A 26,713-nucleotide genomic window follows, 5' to 3' on the forward strand; every position below is an offset into this window, starting at 1 on the left:
GGTCACGGGTACGGGAGCCGAGCGGGGACTCGCTGCAGCGGCCGCGGGGTCTCCACCCGAGAGTATGGCGGCCTGGGTAGCACGGGAGAGCGAGGAGGAAGCGAAGACACGCCAGAAACGGTGAAAAGGAAAACAAAAGAGACAACGCGTGAGCTTTATTAAGAAGTGCTATTTTTATTTTACTTACTGTTGGCGGCTTCGTTTGTACCCTCAAGCTTATTTTGTCGTCCTAAAAAGATGTACGCGCCGAGCAGATGAAAACTGCGCGGTGCGATATATTTTTCGTCTTGTGTCTCGCCGCAACAAAATAATACCAAAAAAAGTGGACTTTCCACAATGAAATCCATCTCGGAGCAGCTAGTCTTTGTGTTGTGCTGTAGCTGAGGAGCTCCCGACTCAACGCTCAAAAATGGGACACAAGTGGTGAACGAGAATCGGAACATTTCGAGTTCCTACCCCCCCCCCCCCTTTTTTTTTCTTCAATGACGGCACCTTTCGACGTGATTTTAATCCGCTAACCGGGCAGAAATGCGCGAGTATAAAGTGGTGGTCCTGGGCAGCGGAGGGGTCGGGAAATCCGCCCTCACGGTGCAGTTCGTCACCGGGACCTTCATTGAGAAGTACGACCCTACCATAGAGGATTTTTACCGCAAGGAGATCGAGGTGGACTCCTCGCCTTCGGTTCTGGAGATCCTGGACACCGCTGGGACTGAACAGTTCGCCTCCATGCGGGACCTTTACATCAAGAACGGGCAAGGATTCATCCTAGTCTACAGCCTTGTCAACCAGCAGAGCTTCCAGGACATAAAGCCGATGAGAGATCAGATCATAAGAGTGAAGAGGTTGGTGAAATGGTCATGATCCATTGTGGGTGTTGTGGGTTTCTATCTGACAGGCCATGTCGTCTCAGTTCTAGGCCCAGGCCTGATTTGAGATTGTGTCAGTCATATTTCTATAAACATCAATGAACCATCTGTGATTTAAAAAAAAAAAAATGAAGGTGACCTGCAAATGTTCTAAGGTTTCTCTGGCATGTTAAATTCATGACCCTAGGACTACTTACAGACAAGTTTGGCAACTTTTCATCCAGCTGTAGATGGATTCCCGGCCATCAGACTTTTCTGGTTATGTTTGGGATTCCATAATTTGTTATGGATGCACATTCCTGAAGTGACCAGCAGGTGGAAGCACAGCATGTCTTCCTTTTTGTGAAGCCCCCAGAAAAATGTTCATTGCATAAGTGTTCAGTGGTTGCCAAAAAAAAGTTTTGGTTTCAAGTTTTGGTATCATCTCCATTCATATGTTGTGTCCATACAGTGGGTTCGTGTTTCGAAATATCGCGACATCTCAAGTGCGTTATTTTGTGTCAGATTCATGAAGGACACTTTCTGTTTATTTTACTTATTTTTTTTCCGTTCTTTGTGTGGGACTCTGTAGTGTCTTGATCCCCAGCACCTTATCCTTCCCAGATGAGCTGCTACACAGTGGAGCATCACAAAAACTACCTTTAGAAAAATAATAATAATAATGACATGGATTTATAGAGTGCCTTTCAAGATACCCAAAGTGCTTCACAAGTTGCATTATTCATTCACTCGCACATTGGTGGTGGTAAGCTATTGGTGTAGCCACAGCTGCCCTGGGGCAAACTGATGGAGGCGTGGCTGCTATTCTGTGCCTACGGCCCCTCTGACCAACACCTCATTCATACACAGGTGGGTTAAGTGTCTTGCCCAAGGACACAACACTAATGTGCAGATTTTTGACTGGTTGGGAGCCTGGATTCGAGCCACCGACACTTCAGTCATAGGACAACCTGCTCTACCAACTGAGCTATTGCTGCCCCGAGTGTATGAACACTTTCCTTCTTTTGAGAGCAGTTATTGTGGGCGAATCTTCTGTGCCCGCCATTGCTCTCGACTTTACTGGAAACTGATGCACGCCAATTTTCGCATCAAAAATCGTAGTACATTATGGGAAGATTACGGTGCATTTTTGGAAATGCGAAACCACTGGATTGTTTTAATTTCAGTTTTACTTTGCCATTGTGTTGCATGTTTTGTCCCACATTTGCCAACATAGTGGACATTATGTTTCTCCCAGTGGTTGCTAGCCTAAGTTTTGGGTATTACACACACCCCATCTCTTCAAACTTCATTACAAAATAAGTAGAAAAAAACACCTTAGCCACTGTTAAAGTTTTAAAATTAATGAAATGAAAATAATAATAAAGCTATCACCTCTCACTTGCCGAACACAAATATTGTCACTTCCCAGTCACTAAAATACTTGTTTTAATTGTAAAAATGTCACTTTAGCACTTCTAAATAATACACATTACATCTACCCATCATGTCGACGCTGATAATGATACAGCTGTCTACTACATGCACTCAAAAAACTGATGCATTGGATGAACTCGATTCAGTTATGAGCAGGATTTCCATCTAATAAATATATGTAGCCCCAACTCGAATAAAGCGCATCCATGCAAGATAATTTAATTTCATTTAGTTGGGACTACATATATTTATTAGATGGAAATCCTGCACATAATTGAATTGAGTTCACCCAAGAGCCATTTTTTGAGTGTGTCCACTGAAATTCACTGTGTACCCTCCAGCTTGTAGTATCAAAATAAAGGTGCTAAAAATGACCACTGGATGTCAGTAGTATCTAATGAGCTTTTATTTGAGGCTTAGAAATTTTTGCCTGTACAGATACTGATAATTAACTTTGTGTGCTTTTATTGACTGCTGCCAATATTTTCCCAATATTATTGTGCATCCTTTCCTACCCGGATGACTGCTTGCACTTTGAAGTACAAGCACAACTTTGAAGGCTGCACTTCAAAGTTGGAACTGCTGGTGGCAGTGTAGTGCAGAACCCTACTGAAAATCACAGAGAAATGGACAAAGAGAAACTCTGGTAATTTTGCAAAACTAAAGCAGCTCACCATTTTTGCTTTTCTGTTCTTTTCTGTCAGAAAAACAGTGTCTGTTTGCATCTGTCCAGGAGGTGTCAACATTATTTTGGGAATTGCCTGGATTGCACACGCGAACAGCCAAATGTGTCAGTGTAACTCATAAACAATGACTGCATTTGTTTTGTGTTCACTGCCCCGTCTGTATCTACGTCAAGTGAAAATCATCTTGGATTTCCCTTAAATGTTACTTCTCCACTTTCTACCTGTAATAAATTTGAAGAAATTCATCTCTAACCTTTCCTTCACCACACCATCTATGATTAATTGGCTACTTCGTGTGTAGACAGCAGATTATCATATTATACTTGCCACTCTGAAAAGATAAAATGATTTTCAAAATAGTTTTTGTGAGCCCAGCAAAAATGAATTACATTCTTGTCTTTGATTAATTACGCTTCTTTTGGAGGTTGTGACCTACTTGCTTTTCACATGCACAGTAGCAACTAAACATGGGTAATTTTTCACTGTTCCAAATGTTTTGCAAGAAACCCCGTCTAAGATCCTCCGCAGGAGACAAGTCGAGTGTTGAGCGTTGAAACAACAGTCATGTAATGACTTAAATAACACTTTGGATTAGTTTCAGAAACTAGTCAAAATTGGGGAGAAATTGTAGTTGTCTTTTGTTTTAAAAAAAAAAGTTACCCACGTAAAATGACTCAAACTGTGACTTGACTCCTGGAGCGAGGAGTCAAAGTCAAATTTATTTATACTGTAATACACAGTTTAGAACAACAGCTAACCAAGTACTCACTCACTCACTCACTCACTCATCTTCAGCCACTTTTTTCCCGGTACAGGTCGTGGGGGCAACAGCTCCAGCAGGGGATCCCAGACTTCCCTTTCCCGTGCCACATTGACCTCTGACTGGGGGATCCCAATGCGTTCCCAGGCCAGTGTGGAGATATAATCTCTCCACCTAGTCCTGGGTCTTCCTTGGGGTCTCCTCCCAGATGGACCTGCTTGGAACACCTCCCTTGGGAGGCGCCCAGGAGGCATCCTTACCAGATGCCCGAACCACCTCAGGTGGCTCCTTTCAATGCGAAGGAGCAGCAACTCTACTCCAAGCACCCCACGGATCACCGAACTTCTCACCCTTTCTCTAAGGGTGACCAAGTGCTGTACAGTCAAAATAGTAAAATGGTAAAAGAGCACAATAAAAACATGAAAACAAGACCCAAAACCCAAGGAATAAAAATGTTTTTAAGACTGGATTTGGAACAGGAATTGTAGGCTCCAGCCTAAGATGCAAAGGCAAGTTGTGTCATAGTTTGAAGCCTCAAGTCAAAATGCCCCATTTCTGCTGTGCTACAGACTAGATCTTGGGGCAACCTGAAGCAGTTACCAGATAACCAGCCCTAATCAGCCATCTGCTTTGAGCATAACATCACTACTAAATACTACAATGCCATTTAATGTCATGTAGCCTGCTGATTATGCACTGGACCAAAGTGACCTTAATGGGACATGTGGTTGTAAAAGTTCAGAGCGATGGGAGGTTGGAGCTACGTAATTTTTAGGCAAAACATGAAAATCAATCTAAAATAACCAAATAGCCGGAATGTGCTCTTGCTTTGTTCCTTTCGACTAATGCCACATAGCTACATACAGGAAACAAAATGATGAGCCTATCTACAGTATATTCAGCCAAAATACCATAGGGACTAGTCCTAGGGGCGGCACTTGGCAGAATTCATTCTCACCATCAAGGTTGCATTTACCCCTTGTCCAGGATGTCTCCCCCAGGGCAGTGGAACTGAAGGTGGTAGAGGTGACCAGGAATTCTCAATATTATCCAGAAAAGAAGTTTTCATCCATCCAGTTTTGTAATTAACCAGTTTTTCTGTAGCAAGTCAAACATGAAAGAGTTGTCGGTGATCATAAACGAGTAAAATGCCTGCCTTTTTTGTGACAAAAGAACAAAGAAAAGTGGCTGTTTGTTGATCTTGCACAAGCAGGAAATGAGAATGTAGTTTCAGTGCAAATCTTTCTGTGTGAAGTTTACATGTTATCCCCATGTGATCTAACCATGTTGATTGGGTTCCCTCCAGGAGCTCCACCTTCCTCCCACTTCCAAAGACATGCAGGTTAGGTGAATTGGTGACACTAAATTGACCCAAGGTGTGCGTGCATATGTAAATGTGTTTGTCTATATGTGGCCTTGCGATAGTCTGGCATCCCGTCCAGGGTGTACCACATCTTTCGGCCTATGACTGCTGGGATAGGCTCCAGCAAACTCCCTGTGACCCTCTGTTGGGATAAGTATAAAAAAAATGAATGAATCAGTGTTTGTCATGACATACAACTCCATCGAAAGCTTCAAACCAAGATTTGAAACATGACAACAGACATGTTGTATGTCATTAATAATGTGACAGTGTGTGCTATGGTGGGGCGATGTCTATTCATTTGGAAAGTTGTGATGACTGCAGTAAAACATTACTATGGCCAGTGACATGGGGGAGGGGGCACTTTAATTTACACTTATTCAGATATTTACTCATAAATTAAATAATAAGAAATTGATTGCTGTTTATTTATCTACTATTTCAAATTTTCCACAACAGGCCAAGTTGTGCACCGTGCAGGGTTTGCCTTTTAGAATAAATAGTTGTGTGCCTTAAGGGCACCAAAATCTGAAAAGTTTGGTGCCCCTCAGAAAAGTTTGGTACCAAACCTACCGCTATGCAGCATAGCGGCAAAGCAACCAGGGGGGTCTGGGTGCATGCCCCCCACAAAATTTTGATATAAAAGGATGCAAATTGTGCATTCTGGTGATATCTGGGGCAGATTTGGGGTGAAATTATGGAAGAACAAAAAACGAAAGAGATCCGCACAGCCAGTTAGCTCCCAAACAAGCCTTTAATAACACACCAAAGGTGACGTTTCGGGCCTCGCCCTTTATCAGAAAGGATGAAATTATGGAAGGGAATTTTTGTGTTTTTGGAGTTAATATTTTCTGAAATTTCGAAATTTTCTAACCTTGTCAGAAGCTGAGATGAACCCATGCCAATATGCACAGGCAGATTGGCATGGGGTCATCTCAGCTGCCGATGTTTTATTAAACATCCAGCCCATTAACAATCATGGCTGCCATGAGTGTTGATTACACTTGTGATTACAGAAAATCTATTAGCAGTCATCATGGTCATCTGCCATTCTCTGCAGCACTTCAAGATGTTCTTCCTCAGAATCATAATTAAGCTCAGAATCTAAGGCAGCTCTTCCCTCAAAAACTCTGTCATAATTGTGTTTATAAACCAGTCACCATTTGCTTTTATTATACATCTGTGTACTTAATAAATAAAATAATCTTCACGGATGATTTGCTCGCGCTCGCACCTAGAGAAATAAAAAAAAATCTCCGCTGGCTGCTGTTCGCTCTTCCCTCAGAAACGCTCCATTTGATCTGTGTATAATAAAACGCGGCATTACAAACAGAGGAGAACAACATTTTTTTGATGACGTTTTGTGTATGTGTCGGTCTCAGAAAGTCAAATTCTGCGCAAATTTTGTCCAAATTTAATAGATTTCTGTACAGTTATGAAATAAAAAAGGTGGATTCCAGTCGGGAATGCAAGTCTAAAGAGTTGTGTGCCCGCCCCCAGTGCCACGGGTTCCCGGGTAACCGCTAAAATCGAACCCTGGCACCGTGGCTGATTCTCCCCCAAGCAGCTCTCATTTGGTTGCTGTTGGAGCAGCTAAGTCCTCCTCACCATTCAGCACAAGTCAGATAAAAGTCATTTTTTTATAAGTCCTGGCGCATGTCCGCATGACTCCAGACAGACAAACCTGTCTTGCTATCTGGGATTGATTTTTCTGTGCTTGGCAAGAAAGTTGTGTTGCATTCCACTGCAGCCATCGCACAGCTCTGAGCCCAGCAGCAGCACAGTTTTTTATTTCTCCAAGACATTCTGCTGAACTCCATGTCTTGTTTCATCCTGCACACAACTTGCAACAGCCCAACACATCTCTGTGTATCTCCAGGCAGTAGAACTCTTCTTGATATCTTAAGAATTTATTTATTTTTAGTTTGTGCGTGGTGCTCAAATGAACTGGGGAGGTATGATATCACACATCATGATGCTAGTCAGTCATTATGGATGGACAATGGAATCATCCAACTGTCCAACTCTATTGTGTCCTTCATATTAATTCAGACTCTGTTTCATAATGTTGTGCTTCATTTTGGTGAAAAAAGCTCAAATGTCTTGGTGTAATGGTGCCCTTGCCTGCTTGGTTCTGTCATCATAGTGCTGACTAATGTGTTGTGTAGCACTTTGTTGAGATGCCCAGGTGATCAGCGTTGCACAGGCCCTACAGGGAAACTTGTTAGTGGAGCTCAGAAACATTGATGAAGAGGAATGCTGCCGTGAGGCCAGGTTCAGTTGAAGAGAAGTCATCTTTTTTAATTATCGGGCTACACAGGCTTTTTAGGAAGAGCGGCGTGATTCAGGACATGAGGTCGTCTGACGCCTGAGCACCAGGCGATACATGTATTTGAGCTCACCAACACAGGCTGATTATTCTGCCATTCACATGGTGACACTGGCTGACATTATGAAAACCACTGGTGTTCAGTGTCACAAATGCTGCTGATTCAAGTGTGTGTCGCTGATTCAAGTGTGTGTGCCGCGGGGGAGGATTGAACTCCACTGAGGACCTGTCTAGTCTGAGCAATCAATACATGTGCTGTGCTGACAGAACATTGATATCCATTTTGATGATTGATCAGTTTGTCTAGCAAGAAACATACCAAATATTTTGTGGTTCTAGTTCTTTTGTAGAATGTGCACATGTGCTGTATTGGCATACACCAGCCATGTAGAATCATTCCTGTTCCGGTTCCATGACGATGACAGTGTAGGCGAATTTTACTGTACTTGTGTTCTAATGTACTTGTGTGCCATCATAAAATAGTGTATGTAATAGAGATATACATTGGGAAATGCTTGTGCAACTAGGGACTGTTATGACAATAGCTGTACAAAATGAAGAGGATTTGGGGGTTGAAAGGTTTTTTTTTTTGGGTTTTTTTTTTTTCTTTTTTCAAAACGAGATAATTTCAGTGGTGTAAGGCTTGAGGCTGTTCCTTTTCTTTGTTACTACCTCTCTAGTTTTGTAGAAGACCCTGTCACACGGCACAGAAGTTACTGGCATATGAAGATAGACTTTAGCCAGCTTGTAAAGAGTTGGATAAACAGCTGCCTCCATCCTACCTATCTCTCCTTTCCTCATACTCTCAATCACTGCGCAGACTATCACACAAACACTTTCTGATGTTCTCACACTCACTTTACACTTATCCGCTAATTAACCTATTAATCTTTCTCTGTATGTGTACCTAATATGTATAAATGTGTAAATCAGTATGTATACTGCCAATTAATCTAATGCCAATCTTACCTAAATCTCTCTCTCTCGCTCCCCTTGTCAATCGGTGAAACTGTAGTAATAAAGCATGCCAAAATGCTCCTCTTTTCAAAAAATTCATGAAGTATAGAAGGATTGTTCCTGTTTATAAGCACTGCGACAGTTTCAAATCGGTGTGACACATTGCCAATATGCATGTGATGTAACGAAGCTTCATTTGCGGAGTCACGTGTTTTGTTTTGTTTTTTGTTTTTTGGGGGGGTTTTTTTGCAGGGTGAAGTGAGGCCTCGAAACACCTTGCAGCGACACTTCTGCTTTGACAGATCGATACTATTGCTGGGTTGAAAAGATGGATTCACCAGTTTTAAATCGATTCTCATTTTAATTCTCACAGATCGATTCATACATCATACATATATATATATATATAGTGAGGAAAATAAGTATTTGAACACCCTGCAATTTTGCAAGTTCTCCCACTTAGAAATCATGGAGGGGTCTGAAACTTTCATCTTAGGTGCATGTCCACTGTGAGAGACATAGTCTAAAAAAAAAAAATCCGGAAATCACAATGTATGTTTTTTTGTTGTTGTTTTTTTTTTTTTTTTAATAATTTATTTGTATGTTACTGCTGCAAATAAGTATTTGAACACCTACCAACCAGCAAGAATTCTGGCTCACACAGACCTGTTAATGTTTCTTTAAGAAGCCCTCTTATTCTGCACTCTTTACCTGTATTAATTGCACCTGCTTGAACTTATTTGTGTAAAAGACACCTGTTCACACACTCAGTCACACTCCAACCTGTCCACCATAGCCAAGACTAAAGAGCTGTCTAAGGACATCAGGGACAAAACTGTAGACCTGAACAAGGCTGGGATGGACTACAGGACAACAGGCAAGCAGCTTGGTAGAAGACAACAGCTGTTATGATTTATTAGAAAGTGGAAGAAACACAAGATGACTGTCAATATCTCTCGGTCTGGGATTCCATGCAAGATCTCACTTTGTGGCGTAAGGATGATTCTGAGAAAGCTCAGAAGTACACAGGAGGACCTGGTCAATGACCTGAAGAGAGCTGGGACCACAGTCACAAAGATTACATTAGTAACACATGATGCTGTCATGGTTTAAAATCCTGCAGGGCAGCAAGGTCCCCCTGCTCAAGCCAGCACATGTCCAGGCCCGTTTGAAGTTCACCCTCCATGATTTCTAAGTGGGAGAACTTGCAAAATCGCAGGGTGTTCAAATACTTATTTTCCTCACTATATATATATATATATATATATATAAACAAGGTTGGGTAGGATTACTTTGAAATGTAATCAGATTACAAGTAATCCAAATGTATGTACATACATACATACATGTAATCCACGTGTATTCTTTCAAAGTAATCCTACCCAACCTTGCATATAAAACTCCACTTCGTGGTTGTGGTGTTTTAGACTTCGCGTCATGCATTCAAACCGTATAATGCACGGCTTCTCATTGTTTAATCCTTATAGCCAGCGTTATAACAGTGTGCCTGCTGTAGTCGGGCCATTGCGCTGTTTTCGACAGGCAATGATCATTTCTCTACAATGATTGTGGATGTGCTGGTTCTGATTTGGAAGCAGCGCATCCACAGTTTATTCATCAACTTCTGTCAAAGCCATTTAACGATGTCAGTCATGACTACTAGGAGTGTCTGTTGTGTTGCGGGCGAGAATTGTCTGCCGGTTAATTCACACATTAGTTTTTTTTTTGTTTGTTTGTTTGTTTGTTTTTTGTCCCTCATAACATGCCATTTCCATGGGACAGCCCACAAAGGTTCTCTGGTGTGTAGTGTAGGAGAAGTTTTCCTATAGCTGTGTTCTCCTTTTAATGGCCAAATTTTTTGAAGTAGTATTCATATGTTGCATAACTAGACAATCAGGTAACAGCTCAAAAATGGTTTTAATAACACTAACCCAAATCGATATCGGATCAAATCAAACTAATCGATTCTGAATCTTAAGAACCGGAATCAGTCGCTTCTTGAAATTTGAATTGATAACCAGCCCTAATCAAGCATCTTCGTTTAGCATAATATCACTACTAAATACTACAATGCCATTTAATGTCATGTAGCCTGCTGATTATGCACTCCTGGATTTTGTTTCAAATTTGCATTGAAATGTTTTTTGTTTTTTTTTTACCCACTAAACAATTCCCAAACCAACCCTAAGCTCTTTTTTTCTGCTAAAAAAAAAATTTAAAATGGGCCAATCTGGCAACACTGCCTGATCTGGAAACAATGTGTAAACATTTTTTAAGATGCTCAGTTTTATGAGATACCACATAATCTGGCAGCACTGTGTAAATACTCCCCTACGACGAGATAACTCACCGTCCTGTTTTTCAGTGAAGTTATTCCAAGCATGACTTGTATTTGCTACAATTGCTTTCTTGACTTTAATGGTGAGAATCAACAGTCCCTGTAAACACAGTCTACTGTATAGCTGTCTTGCTGCTGTACATGGAGAAAGTGCTGCCCAGTTTTTCCTTGGTCTGAGGCAGAAGTAAAACACAGCATAACGTGCAAGGGTGTTATTAAGGAAGGAAGTAGAAGTTGGAATGAAAAAGTAACAATTGCACACTTTTTCTTGTGGCCACGCCAAACACCATAGTTGTTTGCTGTGTGCAGAGAGGGGTTTCTGAGAATATTTGGGATTTCTGTGTGTCTGCAGATGGCTTCTGGTGCATTTTCTGAAAAGAAAAATGTCATTATACATCACTTGCAGTTTTCTAGTCCCATCCCTAAAACCTACATTCATCTTATGACTTAATTTCTGGAGGTGCATGAATGAAATGGTTTTAAAAAGTATTTCTGGACAGTTTGAATATGATCTAAATGAAAACACAAGAGATTAATTAACAACTTGAGTCTATTCAGAAATAAAGTCCACTTTAGTGATTGAGTGAATTTGCACTTTGCTTTAAAATCATTCTGATGTTCACTCTCTTTGTGCACATTCCTGCAGGAATGCTGTGGGATGACCAAAATAATAACTTTATTTATACTGTCAAAAAACAGAACCCTGAAGTCTGGTGGTCTTGTTGGCCGCTGCTATTTGTACTAGAAACACACTAAGTCTGTGTTTACATGTTTCTCTCGTATGAATTCAGGAAGGAGGTTGGTATGTCTGTAAGTTCACAGTCTGCTTTTCAGCAGCCGTGGGTTTATATCAATCCAGAACCACATAGGCCCACTCACCATTTTCAAGCTGGTTCTCTGCAGTCACAGCAGATGTTTTCAGGAACAAAAAGAACCAGATTTACAAGCTCCTGCTCCCTTCAGACTCGCATAACTTTGTGTGCACTTTGTGGTTTCCTTGGTTTGTGTTTGTAACACTTCCAGTGTGGAGTCATGCATTGAGCTTTATTCAGTCATTAGCGGAACTGTGACCCACTTTTTTGCTGTTCTGTGTTAGCAAAACAGAAGAGTTAGATTTGAAGGTGGAGATTGTACCAAGTTAAACCACAGAAACAGAAACCTGTCTTGGTTAAGGCATACAATATTATTCACAGTGTGTACATTGTGTTTCTCATTTGTTAAAGTTGGCGCCTTTTGTGGAAATACTACACAAATGTCAAGTATTTGCACATTTTTTTCTTTGACTTGTATAATACTTTGACTAATGCCAACCATTAAAGGCACATATCTTACATTTCAGATTCTATGTTTTGTTGATTCTCATTTGTGGCATTAACTAGCCAAGCATGCTAGGGGTGGCAGTCAACTTTAGTGCTTTGAAGCAGCGCTTTAAGATTGACGTCAACTAGCGGTTATGACACTCACCATCTGTATTGACTAGACTCCTTTCTGATCTGCCTCCAACACCTCTTGTCTGTAACTAGCGGGGGGGTGGTGATCCAGACTAGTTTTGCATTGGGTCTTGTCAATTCTTTTGTAAATACATAACATTTATGCCGGGAAACAGCAAGTGTGTTCATAATAAACAGCATTTTTTTTATATACTAAAAACGTGGCAAAATGACAGTAAGAATGCATAAACATGTCTTATTTCACGCAGCTCCCATACTCCATTGTCTGGCCTGTAGCCAAGGGGGTTGGACGAACCACCCACTTCACCCACGTCTGCCACGATTTTTGCATACTGGCACCTGTTCGGGATCTCTACCGGATCATGGTATTATCAAAGTATCAGTATAGCATGTTTGGTACGTGCACCTGTAATTCCTGCCTGTGTTTACATCAGACTTTGATGCTGTGAGCTGTCAGTCTTCTGTTTAGCGCAGCAGGTCTGAGTTAAAAAATGAGTTCCCTTGTTGCCAACCAAACGCCCCCCCACCCCCCCAAAAAAGAAATCAGCCCACCCTGCCTTCACTGCGCATGCGTCATTTCTGAGCATCAGCCGCGGTTCATCACCTTGTTTCTGCTTAAAACAGCACTCCAGTCATCATCTATCTCAGTGACAGATATCTGAAGCTTTTAGACCACAATCATTTCCACATAAATTCAGCATTATTTCATCATAAAAGACGGAGGAAGCAATCAGAGTGCCACAGCAGCACATCTGAGACTGACATGCTGCTGGTGTGCCTGCATCATTTCAGAGCGTCACCGATTATCACCTTATTTATGCTTAAAACTGACTTTAGAATGATTTAAGAGGTTTTATTTTGTCATCTGATGGTTAATAATCACATTATTCCCTTTGATTGTTTAGGGTGTAGAGAGTCAGACTCAGATGTGCTGCTGTGGTCTGAAATAACGCATGCGCAGTAAAGGTAGGGCGCATCAATTTTTAGGGGTGGACCTTTCAGTTGGCAACACCCTTCTGTGTCTCAGTGCATGAGGACACAGTTAGCAAAGAGCAGAGTGCAGAGTTTACAAACATATTTTTCATTTCTTTTTTCTTTCAAAGTCTGTACTGCTCTGTGAGTGTCCTTGCTGTGGTTAAAGTAAAAAACACAGATGTGCGACACGTTACAACAAATACTAACACCCCCCCCCGCGCCAAATACATTTAAAGTCTCTTTCTGAGGACAGTGTGAAGTAAAAAGCGCTGATAAAACCTCCTTACCTCGCAATTAGGTCATGCTTTCCACATAAATACACAAATCCATTCTACCTGCTTGGAGACTGCAAACCAGGGGCAAATCCAGATAGAATGAGGGTGTGGGGGCATGCCCCTCAATACCAGTCAACTTTTGAAGATGATTTAATTTTAAGTTTAATTAAGGTATATAAAAATATGTTTACTTTATTTAACTTTTCTGCATAACTACATAACTAATGTCTAAGCTCAGACATTACTGGGTTCTAGCTTTAAATTCAGGTCATTTCAAGTTCAGGAAACCATAAATATGAAAATGATATGGCTCTTGGGGTTAGTATGTGTTTAATAGCTATTTGAGGTTGGATCAGCAGATAAACTTTGTTGTCAAAGCAAGATTTTCTAGCTACATCTTCTGGTTAAAGTCCTAACTCAGTAGACGTGATCTTGAGACGCCCATTCATGCTTTCATCAACTCCAGACTTGATTACTCTAATGCACTTTATGCTGGTGTTAATCAGTCTTTTCTTGCATGCCTCCAAATTCTGCAAAATGCTGTTGCTCATCTTTTAATGAACACTTCCAGAAGTGAGCATATTACGCCTGTACTTTACTCACTCCACTGGCTTCCAGTTTGTTTTCGAATTGATTTTAATGTTTGTTTTTAAAGCTATTACTGGTCTTGCACCATCTTACTTGTCTGAAATTTTAAGTCTCCACACTTACAGTAGAACATTACAGGCGTCTGGTCAACTTTACTTAGATGTTCATGTAGCATTGCTACATTAAGCCAGTTTATGCTTTATGTAGCCTGGGAAAAAATCAAGAAAAACTCCTTGTACTTTTATTGATTTCTCGAAACATGGGCATGTATGCACAAAGTGCAAGAAGCCCAGATGTGTTCTGTGAAGCATGCTGAATGGCATTGTGGGTAATGTGAGATTGCTAAATAAAGAACATAAGAATAAAGTGCAGAGGAAATCATCACACTTGGACCCTGGTCCTCAGCAGCGGCTGGTTTTCCTGTCCAGGTTTGGGTAACTCATGTTTGTGGGGAATGTAATTTTTGCCACCTGTCCCGATTGTTGTTTATGTTACACTGCTGTCACTCATTGTCCGTGCTCTGTTTTACTTGCTGTCTAAATGGCAGTGACCCTTTGTGGTGAGATTACATTCACTCAGGTCAGAGGTGCTGCTGTACTTTGCTTTCCCTGTGAACCCTGTCTGCATTGATCACTGCCTGCTGCGAGTGGCACTGACAGGCTTTTTAGCACAGAAGCCACGAATGGAAACTATTACACCCTGGGCTGCAGTGCCTGCTGGTGACCTTGTCACTCTTCTTTTCATGGGCTTAACCATACGCTGGACTTGTTTTCTGACTGGTGGTGCAAGATGTGACCAAGTGCAAGATGTGACCAAGCCGAACTACTTGTCATCAAATAATAGTAAAGATAAGCGGTTATTTAAATAACACCTTTCTGTTAGTGGTGGTTACTGGTCATGATGATCCATGCATGTGATTGATTGGTGCACAGTCAGTAGCTTACATAAAGATGCTCCTAATACCCCACTTCTCACAATTGCTTAACAATTCCAGCGTTTTTATTTGTAAGTAATGATAGGTTTTACTGTGAAACTGTAAAACGAAACATGCTAATGTTATGGAAACACCGCTTCTGAAAATGGTCATGTCTGACCCAAATGAAGTAAACTTTATCAGCACACTTTGGTGTTGAATTATTCTGAAACATTGCACTTCCAAAGCAGATTACTGATCACTGAATATGTCTTGGACTTTATTTCCATCAGTTATGAAGAAATACAAACAGTATAACACTCTGTGGTAAATCTATGTGGAGTATACAGTTGTCAAAAACTGAGTGACTGTGCAAGAAGGAGAAGAGTGAGCAAAGCCACCAAGACACCCAGACAACCCAGAACAAGTTACACTATGTAACACAATTTTTGTTCCTGGCTTCTAAGTGTTATATTTCAACTGCTTATGTCTAAAGTCTATGGAAAAATGACTACATTCAGCACAAACTTTGATTTTATTTTTTATAACGTTCTAGAAAGTTTCTAGAAAGTTCTAAAAGTTTCTTGAAATTTCTACATAATTCTGGAAACTTCTAGAAAATTCTGGACAGTTCTACCAGTTCAAGAATATTCTAGAAGACTACTCAGTAGTAGTGAAGGCGAATCGAGAATATTCTTGAAAACAGACAAATTTTAAAATATCATTGTCCTGATCACAGAAGCAAAGTTTCTGTGGAATAACAGCTATTTTCTATTTATTTAAGGCATAACAGGTTAGGAAAACACACTGGGTACCCAGGAACAAAACAAAAATAAAAATTTGTTACATAGTGTTATAGGCTTCTGTGGCTGTGATTTGAGAAATTTGGCATAGTGCATGTTTTGCATTTTGTATCCTCAGTTATACAGCTTCATGATGAAGAGGTATAGAGAAGAATTTTCTTAAAAAAGACCTGAAATTTCAGCTACAATTTGCCAGAAGGTACATCTGAGATACAAGCCTAGATTTGATGTTTTGGTGAGATAAAATTATCCTCCAAAGTCCAAGACATATTCAGTGACTTGGACATGTTCATGTATCCATCCCCTGATATGACTTATCTGAAGAATACTGGCAATAAAACTGATTATTTACAGGTATCATACAAAAGGGGCCCATTACTTAAGCAACCCATCATCTTGACTTTTATATTTTCAATTAATTTATATCAAGTTGTAGAGATTCAGTTTGAGTTTAAGGAAGGTATGAACCATGATGGAGAAACATGGTTTTCTAGATGTTGCAAATGTTACATTTTCAAAATGTAATATTTGTTGTACAGTTCTGCAAAATAAGTGTAGTGTATGTTTTCAACTGTCCAAATGTCTGGCAAGCATTTATTTTTTTCAGTCAACTGGATTTTGCTATCATGTTTGAACAAGACTGTTGCATTAAGTAATTGCATCACATGTTAGCAGCCTACTTCTGTGTTTTGGTTCAGTTTGTTTTTACACTCGGTATGAACCGTACCAGAGTACATATGAACTGTACTTGAGATCACCTTTTCATCTGGACCTCAGCACGGTCCATTGTTTCATACTCAAGTGTGGTACACAGTAGTAACACTACTGGTCTTTGGGGTCGACCTTACTTGGATGTGGATCTGGGCCCAGGTCTATATTGTGCAAGCCCCCTTCAACACAACGGGGGATAGAACAGACAGACTGTGCTAAAGTTGGAGAATAAAATATTCACACTTAGGTTTTCTAAAGCAGTTGTGCAACTCTTTCTATCTCTTTTTGGCTGTTTGGTGAATGTGGATACTTGAATAATCCTTTCATAGATCGCAGGAGTAGAATGCTGTTACTTTATGCTCATGAATGAAGTTAATGAATACTCAAAGCTTTTCTCACTGCCTTCCCTTTCAGCCTGTGAAAAAGGGAATCTGACCAAATTTGTGAGGCAGCCTCGCTTAGCAGTTTAGATTTTCTGTCTTATGCTTTGTAAGACGAGGAATTTGTCTCAGGCAGTATCCCCAGGGAGCACTCAGTGTTGGATCTAAGGATGACTAGCCTGTACAGCCTATTAATTACACTACTTTTACAAGATCCCCTTTCACGCATTTCTTGTGTCAAGCATCACTTTTTGAAAGTAGAGCACCACGCAAGTAGAGCACAACCCCCCGCTAACACTAGTTTCCAATTCCAGAAATTTTTACCTTGGAAAAAGGTCAAAGTCCTGTTAGAAGTGGCTTTTCGTAAGCAAAAATATAGTAAAAAAAAATATAGATCAAAAGGGCTTTTCAATTTTAAAATCAAATCAATATCTGTTAAAGGTGGATCAGATGCGGATCAAACTTAGTCTGTTCATTGAGGGTGCCAGTTTGCACCTCATTGTCACAAATGAGAGTGACTGAGGCACGTTTGGTTGAGATATAATGCAAAATGTACACCAAATGGGCTTTTCAATATTAAATTCAAATGTCCACAAAATCCACAATCTGGATCAAACTTTGTCAGGAGATAGTGAGTGCCAGTCTGCACCTCAGTTTTAAATATGAGAGGGATTGGAGTGATTGTTTTATAACACTACGTTCCATTGCTAAAAAAAAAATACATTATTTTCAATGGACAACTTTGCATGGTGGCTTAGTGGTTAGCACTGTTGCCTCACAGCAAGAAGGTCAAGGGTTTGATTCCCACCTGTGGCCTTTCTGTGTGGAGTTTGCATGTTCTGCCCGTGTTTGTGTGGGTTTCCTCCAGATGCTCCGGTTTCCTTCCACATTTAAAGACATGCAGGTTTGGTGAATTGGAAACTTTATAATTGCCCAGGTCTCAAAGATTAAAATTATGTTTGATTAAGACAAAATATAAAATATACATTAAATGGGGTTTTCAATGTTGAATTTAAATGGCCACAAAATCTGTAATCTGGATCAGATCCAGATCAAACTTTGTCACTCAATAAAGGATACCATCCTACATAACACTGTCAAATATAAAATAAATTAGCTATTGTTTTGACAGTTATGAATGTTTGAAAAGTCATTCAATGTTCTTGACTTTGACATTTGACCTGTGACCTTGAAAATTGAATCAGTTCTTGTCTATCAAGATATGAATCTTCTGTAAAAATTTCATAATCTTATATGAAAAATTGTGGGTTACCGGCTGTTCACAAACAAACATAACGTCCACCCAACTTCGTTGGCGAAGGTAATAAAACAGGGACAGAGATTATTGGTTTTCACAACATTCAGAAAATCAAAAAGAGGTTTTTGAGGGAGCAGGAAGAATTTGCATGTATCTGATTATTGGTCATTCTAAAAAGGCAGAAATATTTTTTGCTAGATGTTTACAAAAAGTTTATTTTTGCCCGCAGTAGTTTGAGTTTGTGGCATTTTTAACACCCGCATCAACCTTCCTGCTCAAACTTTGAGAAAATTTGCGAGGATTTATGTGATAGGAATCAACCTCTCCGTTTGTCTGCCTGTCTGCTCATCAGTGGTAACAGCTCCTGATCCATTTGGTGGATTCAGTGAAACGTCACACAATAGACGAACATATGAAGGAAAAAAAATCAACATTATGTTTAATTGTTGATGCATTAGCTTCTCCCCGAACAGGGGAAATAATATTTATATAGTACTTTCGCTCTAAAAATTTGAAAGTACTCTCCATAGTAAAAAAAAAATTGAAATATTGAAGCATCATAGTGGTTGCCATCCATTTTATTGGCACATTACTGCCACCTTCTGCTCCAATGGAATTTTTGGAGTCAGTGTTTCAGCACTTGGCCAGTTTCACCAGCTAATGGCTAAAGCATGTCATGAGGTTTGTGGAGCATCTGTCACAAATCCTGTTCTGCATTTGAATTTTGAACTGTGTCACAGGCTGTTTGACTCCTTCTGAGTGTGTTCAGTGTTACTGACTAGCCGCACTTTCTTGCATCAGCTGCTCTTTGATCCAGCTCTTGTGCAGCCGGCACTCCCAGTCCTTAGGCAGGAGACGGGATCCTTGGTATCCGTGGCAGCCACCCTCTCACACCTACTGCTATTACACGTTTCCCCCTGTTATTACGACTATACGAGGTCTATTAGAAAAGAAAACGACCGTTTTATTTTTTAAAAAACTATATGGATTTGATTCATATGTTTTTACGTCAGCCAAGCTTGAACCTTTGTGCGCATGCGTGAGTTTTTCCACGCCTGTCGGTGACGTCATTCGCCTGTGAGCACGCTTTGTGGGAGGAGTGGTCCAGCCCCCTCATCGGACTTTCATTGTCTGAGAAGTTGCTGAGAGACTGGCGCTGTGCTTCATCAATATTTTTTCAAAAACTGTGAGGCACATCCGAGTGGATACTATTCGAGAAATTAAGCTGGTTTTCGGTGAAAATTTTAACGGCTGATGAGAGATTTTGGATTGTTTCTATCGCTGTAAGGACTTTCCATGTTGATAACCATTTGTAAAATCCAGGCGGCTTTTGGTGGCTTTCAGTTGAGTGAGTATCTGAGAAAATGTTTAACAGCAGGGCATGTTCCAACTTGTCCTTAAGGCTTCCAACGGAGGTGTTTTTCCTGTGGCGGGCACGCCGTGCCGGCTGCGAGCCAACGCGCCAATCCGTCCGCACGTCTTTCATTAAAAAAATCTCCTTTAACAGTGGAATGTCCGGATAAACTGCTGATTACGACCTCTTCTGAAAGTTCTCTGTTCTCTCACGACGTCCTGGGTCAACAGAGGCTTAAATTTGGAGGTTTTCAGCTTGAAACAGGATGACGACGTCGCCTTGGAGCGCTGCGCGACGTCCCGCTCCGTGGGAAGTCCTTACAGCGATAGAAACAATCCAAAATCTCTCATCAGCCGTTAAACATTTTCACCGAAAACCAGCTTAATTTGCCGAATGGTGTCCACTCGGATGTGCCTCACAGTTTTTGAAAAAATTTTGATGAAGCACAGCACCAGTCTCTCAGCAACTTCTCAGACAAAGGAATTCCGACGAGGGGGCTGGACCACTCCTCCCACAAGGCGTGCTCACAGGCGAATGACGTCACCGACAGGCGTGAAAAAACTCTCGCATGCCCACAAGGGTTCAAGCTTGGCTGATGTAATCATACGTGATTCAAATCCATATGGTTTTTTAAAAAAATAATAAGGTCGGATACTTTTCTAATAGACCTCATATTTGGGGATTCTCCTTTGGCAGCAGATGACATGTTTTTTATGGTTCATTCCCCATAGGATGGAGCACAAATGAGCCACATGACTAGTGTAAAGCTAAGTTAAGTCCACCATTATGGTCAAAACATAAAACAACACACATGCTCTGGTGTTTGGTGCACCTTAACTGGACTGGCATACTTGACTTCCTCCCAGTAATTTAATTCCAATAAACCTAGAAAGGAGTCTGTGTAATCATCAGTGTAAGAAAATACATGAAGCGATGGTTTATGTGAGAGTTACAAACTCTGGATATGCGGTGAGAATGGATTATATGAATTAGTGTGTTCTGCTGTATTTTCCACCTGAGGTTATCATGCCATCAAAATCTCATAACCGTCCCACACCTAATTGATGGCTAAACTTAAATCCTGATTGCTCCTGAAGAACTAAAGGTCAGCCTCTAACATTTTCATGAGTATCAAAGTTACCAGCATGTTCAGGATATGTTATGATGACTCCTCAAGGCGCTGGACTCTGAGACTCTAAGGCTGCTTGATTTGGGAAAATATCTCCGTCTCTGTGCATTCACTCCATCTCACAGGCATTAGTCATATACTTGTATACCTGTTACCATAGCAATACCAGATGAGGATTTTTTCCCTGTAAATAATTTAGGTGCATCTATATTTCATAGAGTGAAAACCTTAATGATGTTGAAGGGCATCTGGGTGCATGACTGCTATGCGACGTGAAGATGTAGTTCACTGTTAAGAGCTCAGTTTTTTAATCCAGGTTCAACAGGAATATATTACTAGTCCAAACAGTAGCTCCAACAGATGGAGAGAGCTGCGAGCTTCAAATGCAAATCAGGATGAAAGAAGTGGGGGAACAAACAACCTGTTGTTTACTAAAGGATGGGAGAACATAAGATCTGCTGCTGTGATGTTTTTGGTCTTTGTTCTCTTCTGATGAAACTGTAACGGTTGTATGTAAATATACGAGTAGTGCTCTAATTTATTTCATTCATTTTGCAGAGTGAGATTTCTCCTTCGGCAACATAGCAGCAGTGAGTTCCAAGGATTATGGTCAAATCCTTCCTCAAGGGTCAGGGTTCTGGTCGTCGTTTTCCTCTTCACTACTGACTCACACACTTTACTCTTCAGGCAGTTAAACATGTAATATTTTTGCACTTAAAGCTTTTTGTTCCCCCCATGCAGTCTTTCACATCAGTGACATTTTAGCTGGATAGACTTAATAACAAAGTAATGGAGAGTGTGGTAAAGAGGTGAAGAAGAGAGTGCACGCAGGGTGGAGTGGGTGGAGAAAGGTGGCAGGAATGATTTGCGACCGAAGAATATCAGCAAGAGTGAAGGGGAAAGTTTACAAGACAGTCGTGAGACCAGCTATGTTGTACGGCTTAGAGACGGTGGCGCTAACAAAAAGACAAGAGGCAGAGCTGGAGGTGGCAGAGCTGAAGATGTTGAGATTCTCTTTGGGAGTAACAAGAATGGACAAGATTAGGAATGAACATATCACAGGGACAGCTCAGGTGGGACGTTTTGGAGACATAGTCAGAGAGGCGCGATTGAGATGGTTTGGACATGTGCAGAGGAGGGACCCAGGGTATATAGGGAGAAGGATGCTGAGGATGGAGCCACTAGGCAGGAGGAGAAGAGGGAGGCCAAAGAGGAGGTTTATGGATGTGTTGAAGGAGGACATGCATGTGGTTGGTGTGACAGAGGAAGATACAGAGGACAGGGTGAGATGGAAATGATTGATCTGCTGTGGCGACCCCTAACGGGAACAGCCGAAAGACAAAGAAGAAGACGACTTAATAACAATCATTAAACATCTTGCTGTGGCAGAGCAGCTTAGTGGAAATAGTTTTTGGGCTACTAGCATGTAGACCTGGATTCAAATCCTGCTCAAACTACCTCTCTCCTTAGGTAAGACACTTCATCTGCATTGTTTTAGTCCAACCAGCTGTAAATGGGTACCAGCCTTGGCTGGGGAAGCAACCTGTGATAGACTGGTGTCCCATCCAGGAGGAGTCATAGTGTGTCATCCAGGGCTTTGAACCAGAATTTTTTTCCTAACTAGTTCATTACAAACAGAAATGATATTTTAACACATCTCGTTTTGGGTTCCACCCTAAAGTTGATGTTCCCGAACAAATATGTATATTGTTCCCGACCCAGTTAATAATGTTCCATGCCAGCTGTGGGACACTGAAAACGCTGCATACACCAGACCTGTATGTGGTGCTATAACGCTCCCACAAAAAAAAAAAAAAAAAAACAGAGAAGAAGACAATAGAGCAGGGGTATTCAATTCCTTACAGAAAGGGCTGATTAACTGATTCCATCTGCTCAAAATGATGTTAATCGGTGAAATCACCTGGTGAAGTGGGTGGTTGAACAGAAAACCTGCACCCTCTCGGCCCTTTCTGAAATGAGTTGAATACCCCTGCAATAGAGCAAGCACATATGAGGCAGCTGAAGCTACAACTTTCCAAAGCGGCACACTGTGTAAAATAGTCTTTTAAGAGAAAGCAGGTCTGCCATGATCATCTAAACCAGACTTACTGTGTATTTAAAACGAAGCAGTGTATTAGTGTATTTTTTAAAAACACAGTGCTGTATTGCTCTCCGCCTCGCAGACGAAGAGAAAAGGACGCCCACTTTCAGTGAATCAAGTTTAACTGTTCAAAAAAATGCCTTTATTCACATTATGTCAGTGTTTTCATCGAAAGGGTGCACAGTGGATTTATTGGTGCAGCTTTTGTAGAAAAGTTGCACTGTGCAGCCAGTTTTGGTGGAGGGTTTTGAAACATCAAACTACAAAGAGCTCTGGGGGTGAGTAGAACCTCAAACACATCATAAATAATTACCAGTCTAAAAAGGAACCACAAAATAACTAAGTACAAAACCAAGGAACAAAGGCTGAAAACTGAAGTGAAACTCAAGGACAACTAAAGTGTGCAAAACAGGAAAACACCACAACCGAGAGACAGGGACAGACCACAACAGTAAACGGAAACCTTTCAAGAAAAAGAAAAAAAAAACGCTTTAACCAGTATTAACCGGTTACCGTTATTTTAAATAAACAATTCTGTTCCAGAACATAAAAAATATATAATGTTTCTGGTTTTGTTTTTGTTCTTGGCTACATACCAAAAGTTTCTGGTTTTTGTTCCACAAACCGGTTCAAAGCCTTGGTCTCATCAACTTTACACTATGGTATCTGGGTATAAGCCCCGTCACCAGAGGGCCTTGGACTTACTATGCCTTCCTGCGAATGCAACACAGTAACACGCCAATCAATTCAAGAACATCAACCTGTAATTTATTTAATTACAAGAGGAAAAAATGTCATATTAGGGTTTTTTTGTTTTTGGAATAGTACTGTTTGGACATTCAAATCTGGTATTCAGTTGACAGACATGATAAGGAAGGTTCTGCTACTAGCTTATAAAATTGTTCACAGACTGGCACCTCCCTACCTAGCTGACCTAATTAAACCTTACGTACCAGCCCGGCTTTGCGTTCTCAGGGTGCAGGACTACTATGTGTCCCTAGAGTGAGTAAGAAGTCTGCGGGTCACAGAGCTTTCTTTTATCATGCCCCTGTTCTGTGGAATGATCTCCCTGCGTCAATAAAACAGTCAGATTCTGTGGAGACGTTCAAGTCCAGACTTAAGACGCACTTATTTTCCCTTTCGTATGGCTAGCATACTGGCATATTGTAGTTCTACGCTTTTCACTCTTTTAATTTTTTTTATTAGGAAACGGAGCGTGCCACGGCCTCAACTTTACCTAAATTCTGGGTCTTTTAGTGACGCTTGGGGCTAGTGGCCGGCGATCACCTTAGTATTTCCTGTTTTTCTTGTTGTTTAATGCTGACAAATTATACTGTTTCTTGTCTTTCTGATGCCTGATTGTTTTTTTTTCTCTCGGTTTAAGGTGCAAATCCATCCAGAGATGGGTGTGGTATTTGTGCTGGAGACCCTCCTGTCCTGTGCACTAACAGCATTTCTTGTATATTTGTTTGATGAATTGTTCTGTAATTTATGTTTGTAGCATGGCCCAAGCAGAGGGTCACCCCTTTGAGTCTGGTCTGCTTGAGGTTTCTTCCTCAGAGGGAGTTTTTCCTTACCACTGCTGCTCTGGGGGTTAGTAAGGTTAGACCTTAGGTAAGGTTAGAGACTTGTGTAAAGTGCCTTGAGGCAACTCTGTTGTGATTTGGCACTATATAAATGAAAATAAATTGAAATTAGAAAAACAATTTTTTATGAAAACTCCAAAACACTAAAACTTTTGATGATCACTGTACTGTGGTTTATGAATTGAATTAAATTTCATTGCCTCTGAATGAATTTGTTGGTGCATGTGACCGCTTTACATGCTGACGTAACATTTTTAAAGCTTGACATCTGCAATATCTCGGCTGACATTACGGCCGTACCACGAGTAAATACAGAGGTGTGTGACAGCAGGTGTTTATGTCTGTTCTCACAAGGTTTAAAGTAGGTGTTATATAATTAAGCAGTTGTGTTATCTACATGAGAACATGTTTTATTCAGTGACATCACTTTTTTATACCATGAAAAGTGTATTGATGCTATGTCCTGACCTGTGAAAGTTTCTAGAGTTCTCCTTTATACCCTGATGTGGTCTGTGCTTTCAGGTATGAGAAGGTTCCAGTGATCTTGGTGGGCAACAAGGTGGACCTGGAAAGCGAGAGGGAGGTATCATCCAGTGAGGGCCAAGCCCTGGCTGAGGATTGGGGCTGCCCTTTCATGGAGACTTCAGCCAAGAGCAAAACCATGGTAGACGAACTGTTTGCCGAGATTGTTCGGCAGATGGACTACGCAGCCCAGCCGGACAAGGACGACCCCTGCTGCTCCTCTTGCATTATACAATAGCCCCAGGGCCAGGAACAGGCCAGACAAAAGTCCACTCGTGGAAGACAGACATACACTTAGACACACAGACACATGCACATGCCAATGAAAAGAAAGTTACATTCGTGGTTGAACATGTTTGGTTTCTGCTCGGTGCTGCAGTCACATAAAACAGTGAGAAGTTTGCCACAAGAGAAATTGATAAATGACAAAAAGGAACATGCCCTCGCCTTATGCTACTCTCTTTAGTTGTTCGGGTTTTATTTTCAGTTGTATAGAAATAAATCTAGAGTCTCCAGCAGCAAAAAAAAAAAAAACAGAACAAGACTTTTACTGTTTAGGTTGTTCTGCAGTTACGATCAATGAGCGCTTCGATTTTATGGTTTTGCACAAAGCATTCAGATGCGTTTTATGATTCCATTCCTTGGTTTCGAGGAGCTACTGCACACAAACCCCCAGCCACACATTCCGAGGACACAGCACTGGTTTTAAACATTGATGACTGATTAATGTGCACGGTTTCTTCAGCACACCTTGTGTCTGGGTAGTGGGAGGTTTTTCTACTCATCACAACCAAAGAGGTGATGTCAAAGCACCACCTCCATTTTCTTATAGATATACTTTATTTTTCAGATGCAGAGTGGAACGGAGGGAAAATGACAGGAGCCTAATGTCCTTCTCAAAACATCGTGCACTCATCCCATTGCTATTTATATAACTGTGAATGGCAGCGTTCATTCACATATCGTGCAGTGTTTTATTTTTCCATTCAATAACAGATTGCCGAGTCGTGATGCTTCTGCTTCATCCTGTCTTTCAGTGTTTCCACGTCTCTGCAGACAGTTTCTCCAAAACATGGGGGAAATTTAAAGTGAAGATGCCAATAATTGTCATACTGTGTTGTTTTGTTTCTTCCTGTGTTACTATCTGAGTGACATGGGGTGCTTCAGAGGTCCAACATCCTGATTTCATTCTTTGTGTGGTCGCGGTATTCAAAGTCATAGTTATAAATGATGGCAGTGATAGCAAGAGTAATTAACGGTAGTGTAAATATATTTTGTATTGAAAGTGCCAGCTCCTGTAAAGACACTGACTCGACACACATGGAACTGTCGACTGTATGCATGGCTAGTAAACAAAAACAGGACTTCTGTTGTTTGAGGTTAATGTCGGCTGTGGAACTGTGCAAACCAAACACACACACATCTGGATCTGGACACTATCACAACTGTACCTCTACGTTGCCACGGGAACCAGGATTTTTCCTGCGCTAACCATTTTCATTGTTGATTTTATATTTTTTTATGTGACCATTTAGTCTTTCTTCCCTCCCTGAATGGTGACACTGTTACATTTGGCACCTAAATAATAAAAGTGTGTTCAACACTCAACTGAAGTGTCCACCTTTAAGTGACGTTAAATGGTTTCTACAGCATATTGTGTTGTGAGCAAATTGTTGCTTCCTTTAGCTCTAGATGGTAGCAGTTTAATGTTTAGCTTTTTGTTTGACTTGAGAGGGATCTCCTGAGAGAGATGTGTAGAAAGCTGGATGGACAGTGGTACCTTTTCGGCAGCATTTCTGGCTGCCATAGTTTGTAGGTAAAAGTGTGAGCATTCAGCAGTTGAAAACATGGTTTGTGCTACAGACTGGATAAATCTGCAGGTACAGTTGGATTAAATACATGTCCCGTTTTGTGTCCATGACACAATAATGTACGAAAACGAATCAGTCAAG

At 40.9% G+C, this 26,713-nt stretch overlaps 1 protein-coding gene across 1 annotated transcript; it reads left to right on the forward strand.

Moving 5' to 3' along the window:
• Window positions 1–26,367, forward strand: LOC117524378 (ras-related protein Rap-2a). Its single transcript, XM_034186139.1, has 2 exons — window positions 1–842; window positions 24,762–26,367. Exons 1-2 carry the CDS (start codon window positions 529–531, stop codon window positions 24,997–24,999), a joined length of 552 nt encoding a protein of 183 aa, XP_034042030.1. The 5' UTR covers window positions 1–528; the 3' UTR covers window positions 25,000–26,367.
• The last annotated feature ends 346 nt before the right edge of the window (window positions 26,368–26,713 follow it).

Source organism: Thalassophryne amazonica, chromosome 14, assembly GCF_902500255.1.
Source record: "Thalassophryne amazonica chromosome 14, fThaAma1.1, whole genome shotgun sequence".
In the NCBI taxonomy this organism is placed as follows: Eukaryota; Metazoa; Chordata; class Actinopteri; order Batrachoidiformes; family Batrachoididae; genus Thalassophryne; species Thalassophryne amazonica.

Coding starts and splice junctions, on each gene's coding strand:
- LOC117524378 (XM_034186139.1), top strand. CDS start 529: ATGCGCGAGTATAAAGTGGTGGTCCTGGGCAGCGGAGGGGTCGGGAAA. Junction 843..24,761: donor CAGATCATAAGAGTGAAGAG/GTTGGTGAAATG, acceptor CTGTGCTTTCAG/GTATGAGAAGGTTCCAGTGA.